At 38.8% G+C, this 15531-nt stretch overlaps 1 protein-coding gene across 6 annotated transcripts in view; it reads right to left on the bottom strand.

Annotated features, from left to right (window-relative positions):
- Positions 1 to 472: 472 nt before the first annotated feature.
- The window catches only part of GAB1 (GRB2 associated binding protein 1), a 95737-nt gene continuing 80678 nt past the window's right edge, over positions 473 to 15531 (bottom strand). For 4 of the 6 annotated variants that reach the window (XM_066186451.1, XM_066186454.1, XM_066186453.1 and 1 more), the window contains 5 exons: positions 7967 to 8056; positions 6118 to 6211; positions 5652 to 5775; positions 2573 to 2695; positions 473 to 2364 (listed from right to left, as the gene is read on the bottom strand). In XM_066186451.1, coding sequence (XP_066042548.1) covers positions 2206 to 2364; positions 2573 to 2695; positions 5652 to 5775; positions 6118 to 6211; positions 7967 to 8056 — 590 coding nt within the window. In that variant the 3' untranslated portion in view covers positions 473 to 2205. The remainder of the gene's footprint in view (positions 2365 to 2572; positions 2696 to 5651; positions 5776 to 6117; positions 6212 to 7966; positions 8057 to 15531) is intronic. The other 2 variants (XM_066186455.1, XM_066186450.1) reach the window with 1 other exon arrangement.

The raw sequence follows: 15531 nt of genomic DNA, 5'->3' as shown, positions 1-15531 counted from the left end.
GCTACTTAGAAAATGTTGCACTATCTGTACAGTGTGGAAGCTGCTGTTTTCCTTAACAGAAGAAAGGGGGAAAGCCTAGAAATTAGGAGTGGATTCTCAATCATAACAACAAATAATGCTGTGAATCCTGCCAAATTCTAAATGAAGAAAGTCTAAGTGTAAACTGTAAGTCAAGGACTGATATCAGCAAACTTAGAGCAAACCCGCCTTCTATCCCTAGCTCAGCAAGAGAGGCCAGCCTAGGAGACTGATTTTTCCCTGGCCCCCAGAAGAGTGGGAATTCACATTATTTGGCTTCTTGGTGCGGGGTTTTTAATCAGAGATTCACGTTAAAAATCGTTCTAGCTGTACATTTGTTTTTTGAGAGGTACTGGGAGGTAATCTACAATTCTGACAAAATGTGGTTGGTATCCAGGCACTTTCCCAGACACCCTGACATCCGTTTGCTGCTTCACAGGACAGAGTTTACACATCAAAACCGAACAACTTGATTTATTTAAAATTCACCTCAAAATGCATTGTGTTTAGTTTCTTTTTTAAAATGAACATTCAAAGCATCAAAATATTACTAATTTAAAAAGAACTTTTGTTAAGAATAAGATAATTTACATACTGTAGATTGTGGCTGTGAGGGGAGAGAAACAACAGACGGTAGATTAGGCACAGTACGAAGGCCAACATGCCAGAAAACAATGCAGCTTTATGCTCAACTTTTAAAGGATCTGGACAAAATAAAACAATTGGGCAGAAAAATGAAACCAACCACTTACTTGAGGGCATTTGCATAAAACAAAAGTGTTAGTAAGTTTTCTATCTAGACCTAACTCATTCACGTATTTAAAGAATTCTATCTTCTTCCAAATAACAAAAAATGTTTCTAAACCAAGGCAGATTATTATTTGGAACTGGCATAGTAAAACAAAAGATCACAGTATGCAGAGCTTAAATCCTGTACCAGGAAAGAGCAACAAGTGGTTTACAAGGGCATCATTTAGGTATATTATCTAATTTTTAAAAACAGAGATATAAAATATCAGTTGCATAGGGATTTAAATATAAGGCCAAGCAGGAGATTAAAGTAAAATAGAGCTCATAAGAAGGGCACTATGGTGTTAAAACATAGTATTTCCATTTGAATTAATGTCTAATTCAAAATCACAGTATTTTGCTAGTACTACAAAAAGTGAACGTCAAACTGTCCCATTAATCTTGAACTGAAAACTGACATTAGAACTTCTAAACAGTACAAAACTAAAGCTCATTGTCTAAACCTGATCAGTGTATTAGCACAACAGTGCTTGGTACGTACCTGATTTATATACTCTACCTTCTGTAAATAATATAAAGGTTATTTCTTGTTAATAAGTGTGAGATCACAATATTACTGCATGCCATCAGTGGTTTGCAGGCTTACTTGACTTTTAATTATTCAGTCTTTGAAAGTGTAAGATCCTACCCTGCAGAATCTTCACTCATTGAACACAGAACACTGTCATTAATAAAATACAATAGAAGTTCCACCACTAACAACTAACAGATAAGCCAGGATTTTAGGTCTAAACCCAGTACAGTTCATTATTATTACTCACAGCAATTTTTTGTTAGGAAGGTAACCTGTAGACTTCCAAATGATCTTGTGTGCATTAAATATAAACAAGTGTGTAACTAACGGTCGTCTCTTGGCATTTCAAGTAGATTATTCAATTGTGAAAGTATTTCTGCAAAATCAATTTTGAGTTGTTAAAATGAAGTTCAAATATTAATTTCCGTATCTACATGTAGCTTAATTAACCTAAAATTGTAAGGAATAGTAGTGTGAGGAAAAAAGAATTCTCCAGCTGAATTAGGCATTAAGGTACACTAACTGGGAATACCTGAACCAACATTGTAACTGAAAAAGTGCATAAACACAGTAATACTACAAATGTGTTAACTACAGAACAAAAGGTTTTCTGAAAGCTAAGTGGTATTATTTTACATGTTATTTACAGGCTGTGATTTTTCCAGACACCACAGAGCCAATTCATGATCTTAAAGTTCCTTTGATGTATTCAACGTGTCCTTTGGCTTCCATCCTGTTCGGTGAGGAGCTGATTCCCACCCTGGGGAATCAGGTACTGTACAGCCAAACAACACCGCCTTTGTGGTTCTGTGATTCTTCAAAATTCACTTCTTTCCGTTCTCCGAGGACAAGGCAGTGTTTTCTCACTTGACGCTTTTCGTGGGCGTGTCGGACTCTGTAGACTGCCTGCCGTCAGTCCACGCCTCCCTCGTGCTCTTCAGAGCCAGTGTTTTCTGCTGGTCCACCACAACGTAATCGACCCTCTCGTCTGCCACGCTGCTGCCCGAGCCACTGCTCTTTTTCTGGGAACAGTGAGAAACAAGGTCAAGTCAATTAACAACAAGAAGGCAAGGGGGTGTCCCAAACAGACAAAGAACAAGCACCGGTTTCGCTGAAAGGGCCGACACAGTCTCTCAATTGATCCTTTGAGAAATGACCACGAAGATCATCTTGCTGAAGGCAACTCCGAACTCCTGATGGCAGAACTGCAAGAGCTGAACGTCTGCTTACCTTACGAGGTGGGGTAGACTTTCCCGAATCTAGGTCCAGATCTAAATATTCCACTTGTTTATCTCCTTTAGGTTTTACCATAGGGCTGCTTCCTCCATCAAGGCTGTTGCTTCCAAACAAATTCTGAAATCATAGTAAAAACAACCTCAGCTACAGAAGTACAAACTAGTGGTCCACATTATCAAATATGCTTACTCTATCTGCCAAAATGTAAAAGGTTAAGGAAATGACTGAGACTCTTGCAGTCACTTAAATCATGCAAATTTCATTGACCCTGTATGGCAAGGGGATACATTCTACGTCAAAACTGGGACAGAGTCAAAAGCCAATGGGAGGAAAAAACCCGAATACCACCCCCCCAAATTTAAGGTTGCCACCAAACCCATCTGTGCCTTCCACTTAATGTCCCCTTCACATCATGAAATAAGAACAGAGCATGTTTTGTTCTTTTTAAATGTAGTTGTTATATCTCAAATTTAGCAATGCTTAAGCACAAGCTTTTTTATTTCCCTAAACTGCTGTTAAATACCTACAATAATTTCTGCTTTACAACAGTGGCAAAGCTAAAAATGACACTTTAACATTTCATTCAGAAGTCATAAGGATTAAGCTGAAAATCAAAGAGTATTGTTCAATTGACAAGATCCAAATATTAAAACTTTGGAAAATACGTGTAGGGCTGCCTGAACTGAAGTCGCATTGTATACACCTAAATTTCAATTAGCCCAGACTTTTACAACCTCACCTCCTCTGTCCTCTCCCAGCCTGATCCCTCCCTCTTAACAGGTGTTATAGGAACAGTACAATAGAAGGACTCTTCTCTAAAAGATAAAGAAAAAACAGGAAGACAGAGGGCAGCAGTCAGCAAAAAATGAAGAGGAAGGCAGAAGGAAAGACAGAAGGGCAAGGCTGAGAGCAACTCGAAAGAAAAAGCAGAATATTGCTGATTTTATTAAATAAAACATAAGTATGACATGTCCAAACAAGATGCTTCAAAGCTGATGACAGAAAAAGATGAAGAAATACAGACTCCTTGCTAAGATAGAGTTGGAGCAAGTCAAAATTCTCAAAAAGTCAGATTTTAAAACAAAGGCCGTGAGATATCTGGAAATGTTCTGGTTCCTTAGGAAATAAATTTTTTGGGGGGCTAAAGCCAAATGGTCTGGGATTTTAAATTGAAGTTATCCGTTATATCTCTATTGTCCAACTCATTTAATATTAAGTGGTAACAAGGACAAACACAGACAACTGATACGAAGTTCATTTTTGTTGCTCATATTCTCTGAACAAATTCCTGCACATTAAACATACAAAAATCAGATTCTGTATCAATGTTTCCAGCACAAATTAAAAAAAAAACTGTTACTCTTTAAACAAAAAAAAATCTGTTATTTCACACAAACTAGGCAGGCATTAGGAAATAGAATATGCATTAGGAAACAGAAACTTTAATTACACGCAAATGAAACAGAAAGGAAATCTGTAGAATAACCTTAAAACAGGACCGGTGCAAGCAAACAGAAGATATTAATGAGCTGGGGCATTAATTGTACCATCTTGGTATGGACGTCAAGCCCCTGGAACAGCCTTAAGAATCAACAGAAACGCCCGGGTTTGAGCTGTGGTTCAGTGCAGGGAGAACTCTGGGCATGGGTGGGGCTAATCCCTGGTGTAAAGTGGGATGTTTCTGGCACCTATGGAACGGGACATCACCCTTTACTTACCAACGGCCCTTGCAAGAGAGGGGCTAAGGTTTAACATCAGCAGCTCCCCCGTGCTCGGCGCCTTTCCCTTGGGAAGCACAACAAGCACGGCACAAGGCACAGCTCAGGGCGCTCCGCAGGCTCCAGAGCCTGCACCCCGCCACCTCCCGTGGGGAATGGCACAAGGGGGAGCTGGGATGCAGCATCCAGAGGCAGCAGTGGTGAGCTGGGGGGCAGGGACACTGGAGGAGACTGGGAGGGGATCCAGAGCAGCAGGGGACAGGGAAGCAAAGAGCGTTGCGAGAGGAGAGTCCGGGGGCAGTGACATGGGCCAGCACATGCCATATAAGAAGGCAGACACAGAAACAGAGCAAAAAAGGTGCTAGACAGGCTCTCCCCAAAGAAGGTCTTACGTAAATGATTTAAAGATGAAAAATGCTCCTGTATTCTCCACTAAGAACCTAAACATGTGAGCGCACTGAACTGATTGGATGGGACTTTGAACAACCCAGTCTAGTGGGGTGTCCCTGCCCATGGCATGGGAGGTTGGAACAAGATGATCTTTAAGGTCCCCTCCAATCAAACCATTCCATGATTCTATACTGGACAAAAAGCTGAGCTCAAGATATAGGTTTCCTCCAGTGTTTTGTGTATATTCTAAACCACATTTTAGTTAAGGCCTAGGTCTATCTTCCTTAAAACTACTGCTACTAGGTCTTCGTTTTCTCTCTCTGCTTCCCCTCACCAAAGAAAAACCACCATCATTAACTTCTCCTAACTAGCCGCACTCCATGCTGAGTATCTGAAGCTTCATTATCTGAGAAAATTCTCCCCCAAAGGGGAAAACATACAGATACTCAATACACAAAGACTCCTTCTATCCTCTTGTTTGAAAGAAGCCTAATAAAATACACATGGTTCCGTTTTCATAGAATGTATACAGTAAGTATCAATCCTTTTCCCCCCCCTGTTCCTTCTACATTTCCTGGAAGATGTCCTTTTAATACAGTTTTTTTTAACATGTCTCAGAGGTTCCTAGGACAGTTTATTTCCCTTGATGTCGTAATACTCAACTGGTGCATAGCCCAAGGACAAGCAATTACAAAGAGGGGACAGATTCTAGGAAAGAGGTAGGAAAAAAGTCATGTCTTGAACTGTTTTATATAATAGATATGTGTATCAACCATTCTCTTTATGCTCTTAACTTCTTCAGTGAAATCCTACCAAAATTACAGCTTTGTTACGGAGATTTTTTTTATCATTCGGTTGATCTAGAAGTATAGAGGGAGTGATATTGAGTGAAGGATCTGTGTTTGCATGATTTAAAAGTAAGGACTGCACAGGAAGAGAGTAGTTAAGATGTAGATTTTACATACTGGGTCTTCAGTGGACTGATTTGGGTTCATGGATACATAATTCTCTTCACTGTCGTGCGAGTCACTGCTGGAAGTTGTGCTATGAACTGAATCCGGTCTGGGAGACACGGGAAACCTGGAGGAGCTAATTACCAGGAATTATTTTACAAACAATACATCTCGAATATCTTAAACCTCCTGGTAAACAACAAAAAATAAGCATATTAGAGCTGAAATTTTCATTCAGGTTTACTAGAGTGTCACATTTTTTGGTTATACGCCGTCCCTTATATTTAATATCACAAAACAGAATTTCACACGGACACACTTTATTTCAATGCACATATACACACACAGACTCACACTCTTCCAAAGGAAACTTCAAGCTACAAACAAGCTAAAAATATGATACAGATGTACACACATTTATTAACACTCTAGTCAGCAAAAATGATGATTCTGAATGAGGAAAAGCCAAGAAACTTACTCTCGTGCAAAGCTTCTGGTGATAGGAGATCTAACTGGAGCTTGTAATTCTTCCCATTCAGGCAGAGGTTTTATTTCTAGTGGAGCTGGTTTTGCTATGTAAGAAATAGACAATTGTAAAGAACAGAACATTTTTAAACAAACTTAAATTTAACAGCTTTTCACAACCTAAATACAGAAAAAACTTCTACCTTTCAAATAGTAAATAGTAGTAAGGAAAGGGAGACACTTCCGTTTTCAGAAAGACATGATATATTAACTTATGTTTTTAATCTTTACAGGTAATGAGAAGAAACATCATTAAAAAATTAAAATATAAAATTTCAAAAAAAACCACTGCAATTTCAGAACTTTGCAGCATATGCTTGTAGGTAGTAATTCTGTTTTGAAAAGAGATTCTCAAAGCGGCAGCATTGTGTTCTGTCCTCATTCTGCCGTGATGACTTGTTGAGCTGGCAAGCCCAGGGCAGGGCTGATGGGCTGTTTCAGCAGGACCAACTCTGGGGACTTTTCTTGGCTCAAGGCCAGTTGTTAATAGGCAAACTGTGCCCTCACTGTGTACATGTGCCTGTACTGGTGAGGTTTCACAGCTCCACGAGTGGGCAGAACCTGCAGCTAAGGCTAAGTCTGCAAAAGTGAGAAATGAGCCAACAGCAGGAAGAGCCTGGCTCGCTTCAGTGCTCATCCACAGTCGAGCAGAGCAATGTGCCACTCATGACAGCTAACACTGTTCTCCAAAAAAGTGCCATTTTTAAATTCCATTTTCAGAACAGAACCATGAGTAGGCTATTAGCAAGAAACACATTATCCCTCTCTCCGGCTTTTATGTCTCACCCCTCCTAAACACTAGAAAAAAAAAATAAAGTGTAAAAAGGCTTGTGGAAAAAAAAATATCACAGAGTCAAACTGCTGTCAACTTTATCCTCCCTAAAACTGCTTTTAGAAAACGAAATGCAATGTCATCATAAAAACAGTCCTTTCTCTCCTTGTGCCCTCTCTCACCATGGGTTTTCTGCCTCTTAGTAGGTTCACTAAGATCAAGTGTCAGGCACGTAGTGACAGAACTGAATGTGATATAGGCCAAACGATACTAAAGCATGACTGACACAAAAATTGATCAGCTTGGCTCAAGTCCTCTGTAAAGGTCTGAGACTACCTGGCAGGAGTAAACAGTGGGCAAGGTACTGCTGCAGCAGACACAGAGCCAGGACTTCGTCCAAAGCCCACCAAGAACAGCAGAAATATTTCATCCAGTTGCAATAGGCTTTAAAGCCCAAAGGTAATCAGTGGTATTTCTCTGAGATTTTTAATGTTGTTCATTATTTTCTCTACTTCTTGTGACTATGTAAGGCACCAACTCAGCATCTTCGATAAAGCCCATCAAATGAATTGCAATCCTCTTTAAGGTGCATAAATAGATGTCTGTATTAGTGTACGATCAGAGGGTCAATATTTTGCATCATTTCAGGAGACCTAAGTGAATTCAGGTTACTGCCTAACAAAAGTTTCAAGTAACTTACAAGTTACTATGTACAATTTACAAGTTATTATATACTTCCTTCTAAATCAACAGACAAAAGCCAATCCAAAATATGAACAGCTACAACTTAAGAGAGCAGAACATTCATGTTAATATCAAAGAAAAGTTTCTATTCACTGTTCAAGCCAGAAAGTCTTTAATTCCTTATACAGGAAACTGGTTGCTTGGCATAGAAAATGCATCCATGACCTTAGACTATAGCAGAAAAGAATATGCCAGAGTTAACGTTATTCTAAAAGAACAGTTTTCTTAATTTTTGCTTCACTTATTTTTATAAAGCTCCATATACATACAGTGCTAAAGTACATACCCTTTCTTCTTGTAGTAAAGTCACCTATGGTTTGTGAATCAGTTCGCTCTAAACCATGTGGTTTAGGTCTTAAAATTTTAGGACTTTGACCTAATTGGCAAAAAGAAGACTCTCTTAATAATATTCTATTTGTAAGTGGAAAACTGGAATTTTGTAAATAAACATCACAACCCCCTGCAGAAAGGTTAATGCCACAAGCATAAGCAAGCTGCTGAAGGAGATTTTACAGTCTAGCTGAGGCTCACACTAAGGGCTTAAGCACCAAACCAGAAACATAGAAAACATTGCATGCAAGTAATAAATCTCTCTGAGGCAAGCGTAAAAGGTTTACAGAAAGGCTAAAAAGTGCATCAAAAATATTGGAACTGATCATTACTACTAACTGGTTTCATTAAAAAAATTAAAAACACCTATTTGAGGCATATTTAGCATGAAGGCAGAACAGTCCTGTTTCAGATACAAACTGAAGTATCCTCAGAGAAATTACAAATCCTCTTTAGTCACAAAATTACTTTGGAAATAATGACTCTTGGGAGTCTCCACTCTTTTGGTGCTCTTGGGAGTTCTTCTACCCACTGTGTGTCTCCCACTTGAGATGCCCCAAGAATCTTTTTTAACAGTGTATTTGTTAAACTTGTTCTCCAGAGGTCTCCATCTGTCTGTACCAAACCCCACCACTCTGACCCTGCAGGCAGAGCAGGATTTTTTTCCCAAGTTTTCAGCCTGTATACTGTCTCCCCACCAAGGCACAACCCAACCTCCACCAGAAACGACCCTGGCATGAAAATACCAATCCTACAGACAGCAACACAAATCCCCCCTCCCAACAAGGATCTTCTTTAGCCAACTGGACCACACTGCAAGCGTTTCAGTTCACGCCGTCTATTTTAAATTAACATGACCAATAATGTGTAATAGCCCTAAGCTTTCATTAAAGCCTATCTGACAAAGTGTTAAGATTAAAAAAGGCAAGTGCCTTCAAGTGGTACACCAAGAAGTCATATGAATACACCAAATGGAAAGTTTAAGTCTGATTATGTTAGAAAGCTGCCCTACAGCACAAAATGGAAAAGGACTGGTACAGACTAAGGTGTGGGCTGCTACTCCCAGCAATGGGTGAGAATGCTTTGTAAAAAATAAACTTGGCAACAAACACCAGAAGTTTGCAAATCTCTACCCCAAGGGTTTTGCATATGAAGTGCTCTATTACTGTTATCACTGAAGTATTGGGAATAATCAAGTAACAACAAGAAAGGTAAACACAGAGGTTTTCTACTGTATCTTAACTTCCAGACAGTGCTTCTGAGACACCGTGCAGGTAAGATAAAATTTATTTATTCATTAGTAATGCTGCATAGCAACTTCCTGAAAAAGAAAAGGACGTGAAATTGTTTTTATACAGACAGTTCTTTTCCAATTTCAAAATCAGATACTCCCTTAAATGGCTCAACGTGCTGATGAAATGGGTGAACAGTTGGGCAATGCTGACCAAAGACACAGACTGTGAGGTGGAACATGTAATATTTCAGACTAGATCCAAGTCAAAAGCACGAGCCAGCATGTTGGTGTAGTGAATTCTGAGCTGATCCAATATTCTTAAGTCCTTGCCTATAACTCTCTGATAAAAGCCTGCCTATTTAAAAAGACCAGGATCTTAAAATTGATTGAACAAATGTAGAAGTTCAAATCCAAACACTTTTTATTAATTACAACTTGATGCTGAATATCATTACCTGATCATAATAACTTTGTATTTCACACTTTTATAATCTGATTTAAAAGAAACCTGGCCCAATACAACTCAAGTTAATATGTACTGATATAGAAGCACAGATCATAAGCACAGTAAGAAAACTAGCAGAGGTAAGGGAGTTTATGAAATTATTTAAGCAGGGTGCACTTAATAACCTCTGCTCTTAGAACCAAACAGACTAAAGTGCCTGAAACCCATAATAAAGAGATAAGCTCAAGGAACTCAGGGCTGTGACTCAGTATTTCTCCTGTTAATGATGTTACGTGGTCTAGCGCAGCCAACCTTCCTGAACTGGGATGATTAGCCCCATTTGTAAGACGTGGATATTATGTAACTGCCTGCCTGCTTCACACTTAATTTAGCACTTACCAACCACTCTGAGATTTTCAGAAGAGCTATATAAATAAGTACAGGTCCCTTTAATACCTCTACATCAGACAAGAACATACAAAACTCACTGAGCTTTCAGCTCTTGCTGCTGCAAGACTGTTCAACCTCAATAAATCTGGTGGCAAAACAGCTTGCTGCTACCAACCAGCCAGGATATTGCAATTCCTCGAGTTTCATGTGTCACAGAGAATTAAGATATTTGTGCAGAGTGTTTTCTTTTTCCTCCCTACAAAACAAAAAACCCAAAGGCCTAATCTCTGTTGAGGAGCTTATACTGTGCAACAGGAAAGACCTGACACCAGGCAAAGGAAAAGAGGAGGGGCGGATCAAAATCACAAATCTGAGGTTACATATTTGTGTAACTGCAGAATTCTCCCACCCTGTTTTTGCCCATTAAAGAAGATAAAGTGACATGAGCCAGGCCACTGAAAGCCCTTCATAATATCCCTTACTGCCTTCAAAAGACAATTTTCCCCAGGAGCACATCCCTCTATCTCTGAAAAGCAAAAAACTGATTAAAATATGGAGGGGAAAGTGCTTCCCACCTGTACAGCAGGCTGGTCTCCCACATCTGTTCTATCCACAAATACTCACTAAAGTGGCACAGGACTGTTCTTCAAATCAGTGTAGTGACAGCAGGGCTCTATGGAGAGCCTGGCTCCATTCAGCATTCAACGCCAGCAATTCTGAGGAACACATTTCCTGTGGTTCCCACAGGCTCAGATTTACCTCATCTCAGGAAAGAGAATACTTTTAACTCACATACCTATTCTGGGAAAGATAAATCTGGGCAAAGGAAAAGAAAGTTTCATTTATGTAATTTTATTTTTTTTCTAACTGAAAGGGAACTAAATGTTACAACACCACTAGATGCAAACTTACAAAGGAAAAAAAAAAAAAACCAACAAATAAATTATGTCAAGTGAAACCAACCAAACAAGAAGTGAAAATTAGATGTTTTCACTCTTCAGTCAAGTCACCACCTGTGAAATGCAAAATGCTACAGCCAGGAGACAGAAGCTCAACTTCGGCACGTTCTATCAGACTGTGCAAGGGCACTCTGAGCTGAAAAATCAGTAATGAAGCCTATTTTTCCAACAAATGGCTTCTTGTACAAACTGCCAGGCAGAGCAGGCGATGATGGCTGTGGCACTGGAGCGCACTCAGACGCACGAATTCTGCTCCTGGCATTTGGGGCACGTCAATGCTGCCTTTGTCTGCAGAGTCACCAGGAGAAGAGTCCATCTCACATGTTTGAGTTTGTTTCAAACAACGGTTTAAACTGAAAAACCTTTTTGGTTTTTGCATTGGCTCTTGTTTTCCACAGAACACTTGGAATATAATATTGGGGGGAGGGGTGGGGGGAAGCTGTCCCACTGCAGTAAATTCCTGCATCAGTGTAGGTGGGTCCTCATATTTTTGGTTTTGAGGACATAATGCTGAAAAGATTCATTTGTTCTCAGACTATTGCCTTGAAACACCAGAACTAAACATGATTGCTGTTAAGGACACTTCTTTCCTGACTGGATGCTTGCTCCATGGCTTGCTGGCAAGGGATTTCACGTCAGGAAATTGCAAACATCCTCACAGAAGAGGCCAATTCTTCTATTTAAATACCAGCTATTTAGGGCTTAAAATTTTAAGGTAAAAATACCAACGTGATGTAGAATTTGAGAAATGCATGATCTGATAATCCTGTTTCCTGGCCAACAGGAGTAATCCGCATGAGACAAGGAGATCAGATGTAGGAACGGTAGAGCAGTGCAGTGCTTGGGATAGGAGGGGGAGAGCAGAAGGAAAAACCAGCCACATAAGTGCTCTGCATCCACACAAAAGTACTTTCAGAGAGAAATAACTAACCACAGTTTCTTGTTTCCATCCACAAAATACACATCTTGCCCCCTTTTCTTTGTAATTAGACGAAACTGAAATTTGCACTGAGGTCCAAGAATTCCCATACTCAGAATCACTGCAGATTTATCCTTGAAAAACAAGGCTGAAACTCACTGTCTTGCTCCCACAGGGTTCATTATTTGGTTTTCAATTCTGCTGAGTAAACTCCCGCTTTTCTTCTCTTCCTCACCCAAGTGAACCCTGATTCCTGAGTACATGGTCTTCAACACAGAGCTCCTCAAATATCCTGAATTTGCTCTTTCATCTCTGTTTTCGTAAGACTGTTTCCTGCCAAGGTACTTCTAATTAGAAACATGTATTTAGTTATACAACATTCAAACGGAATTCTATACTAGCATCCACCAACAAACAGGAATATCAATAATGTGCTTTGTGCTGGTTGGTGGCAAGATATGGATGCTGATAGCTGTGGTCTCTAGGACAATAAAAACAAATTGAAATCAACTTATTCTTCAGTGTTATGAAATATAAAAAGCAGTCACATAGAGTCACTCTCCAGTCTTCTGAGACATCTTTACCCCCTGAAAATAACTTTTTGCAGCAAACTGGTAGTTTGAATGCTACAGAAATTAAGAATGATTTGGAAAAAATATCTGATTATGAAGAAGGTCAACTGGATCTGACAGCTAAGGTTCACTGGTATTTCTAAAATATTTGGCAAATGCCATAAAACTACTCAGAGAATACCAAAGCTATTAATCATCAAAATACTATTTGACTGCTCTAATTTGTGAGTAACTCTACATGTCTGTATTTTAAAAGCCCCCAAAGCATGATGAACTAAAAGCATTCAATAACAGAGACTGTTTTAAAACCTAAGTGCAGTGGTCTGGAGCGTTTATTGATTAGCAGTTTCATGCTGCACTAAGATTTGCAAAATCCAACAGACTTCAAATACAAAACACAGAAAAAATAACAAAATTTAAATTATTCACGGAGAAACTAAAGCTTAACATTAAACCTACTAAAAACTAATGGGATAGCATGAAAATATGTGCATCAAAAACTATGTTGTCTTGAAAAAAGTGATAAGGACACAGCAAAGAAGAGAAAAATTTTATGAAGAGAAATAAAAATAGGGCATTATTACCCATGCTCTCTTGTTCCTGCTCTACCTCCTATCTTTGGAGTTTAAAATTACCTAAACATAAAAAAATTCCTAGCCCTAATCCTTAAATTTATTAATCCCTAGCAGTAGTATCAGAGCAAGTATTGCAGTTTGTCTTTAGAAAACTGGCAGGTTTAATTTTGTTACAACCATTGTGTCCAGCAAAGTGCAGCTTCCTCTGCAGCTGTGATGCAGCCATCCAAATGAAATCTTTATTGAAATTATTTGTTGTTTCAAAGTTTTAGAAGACAAATCACAGCTGCAAGTTAAGGACTGGTGCATCACAGCAAGGAGTTATGTAAACTTCATTTAAAGCCATTAAGTAAAAACTAGACTTGTACAAGTAATTTAGTGCAGGCATGGAGGAAGTCTAATTTTCAGCTAAATGGGAGTTTCTGGAAGAGCAAAGAAGGAAAAAAAAAATCAATAAATTTGTACTCAACTTGCATTACAAACTCTGAGGAAGCACCAAAACATCCCCCAAAAGCTTAACTTTTTAAAATTCCTAAATGGAATGAACAAGGGGTGTAGCTTTCAAGAGAAATTGAAGATAAAATGCATGGATTTCTCAAAAGCAAAATGAACAATACTTCTGGTTAGAAAAGTCATCACAAAAATTAGTTTCTTTTTCAACAGATCTTCAGTTCTTGCTGCAGATTGAAACCACCATTCTCATATTTTATATGCCTACTTGTCCTAAAGCCTCAGAACATAACTGAACCTTTATTAAAGAATATGCAAGACAATGGTGATAGTGTGGAACACTGAAGTGTTGCCAGCCCCTAATAATTATTATTTTTAAAGAATTGTCAGTTCCCATTGTCACAAATGCTGCCAGTGTTTCTCTGAAGTTTTATTTAAGGATGGCGTGGTGCTCCTGCTGTATCAGGGCTTGCAATATGTTCACAGTGTCCAACTTAAATATTTACATGTTCGAGTGTCTAACAAGGAAACTGTTCATCAGGCTATTTATAACTACCTGCATGATTAATGAGGGTGCTTAATTTCCTTAACAACTACCTGCCTTGCCTGGGATTTGTCGAGCACCAGGCTGCAGAGCAACAATGGGAGATGATTCCAGTCATCCAGAAGCATCCCAGCGGGTCCTATGGGGACCAGAATGTGGCAGGTGCTTCCTGCCACGGGAAAGCTCTGGACACAATTACCTTCTCAAAGTGGGCCTGGGCTCTTTTATAAAGAAAACTGGAATTCTCTGTGAAGTTAATCCATTTGGGAGATGCACACGAAGGGTGATGCCAAAGATACAGCCACATTTTTAAGAAGCAAGCCACATATTTGTGGTTTAACCACGCAGATGATGTCTCTTAACATCTTAAATGAGAAAAAAAAAAAAAAAAAAAAAAAGGGGAAAAGCAACCAGATAAAATTTTTAACGTTTTAAAAAGCAATCACAATTTCCAACTCCATGAGAATTTTCTTCCTCTCCCTTGGTTTCTTTTGTTTGTTTGTTGGTTTGTTTTGTTTTAAAGCTGCAACTGGGTATTTTCTTGGCATGAAAAGAAATGTGTGCATCACACACTGTCTCTAAATCCAAGTTGACCAAATAGTGGGCTGAAAATTACCAGGGCCAAGCAGCAGTCTCTTTTAAAGGCAGTCATGTGAACTTAAGTTTTAGGAAGCCTCTCAGATTAAATGCTGATGTATTTTTGTAGAAACGTAAGCCATTTAAAAAAATAAAGAAAAAAACCCTAAAATGCATCACACTAACTATTGGCTATTTTTGCTATCAGCAAAATAATCTGTGCCACCCAGTCTAAAAATAGGACTGGCAATATTGTTCAAAATGATCTTGAATGCAATTAAACCCTAACAATATTTGAACAAACAGACAAATTGCTATTCCAGACAAATGAAGCAAAGTCCAGTACCATGTTGCAAGCTGGGAATCCTAAATTCTGTATTGCCTCTGTCAGCAATCTGCTGAGTGATCCTGAGGGCACTGTTCTAGCTCAGCTCCCCATGACCCTGAACTAGGACCTGGGCTAAATGGAACTCTCTCAGAAAGTGCTTTTAAGTACTATTGATCAAAAACTTTACAAAAACGACATTTATACTCATTCATTCATACATTACATTCATATACTATATTCAAATGAATGAGATTTAACTTTTGCTTTTAATTTTATCATGGCCATGAATTTTTAGTTCAGCCATATGCCCACTGTTCATATATTTCTTTTCAGAACCTTAAAAAGCCCGCTTTGGTAGAAATGTGCTATAACACAGAAAAAATAAGTTACCAATTAAATGTAAGTTGGGCATCAAGCTGAGATTTTGAGGAACTAATCTCCACCATCACCAATTCCATCACTGACTTTACACTTTGATTCAGATATTGAAAAACTGTATTTTATCAGTCAAGATGACGGGCACATATTT

Source organism: Chamaea fasciata, unplaced genomic scaffold, assembly GCF_029207755.1.
Source record: "Chamaea fasciata isolate MVZ Bird 193981 ecotype frontalis unplaced genomic scaffold, bChaFas1.0.hap1 SCAF_6, whole genome shotgun sequence".
In the NCBI taxonomy this organism is placed as follows: Eukaryota; Metazoa; Chordata; class Aves; order Passeriformes; family Sylviidae; genus Chamaea; species Chamaea fasciata.
This window is presented reverse-complemented; position numbering and strand designations above follow the sequence as displayed.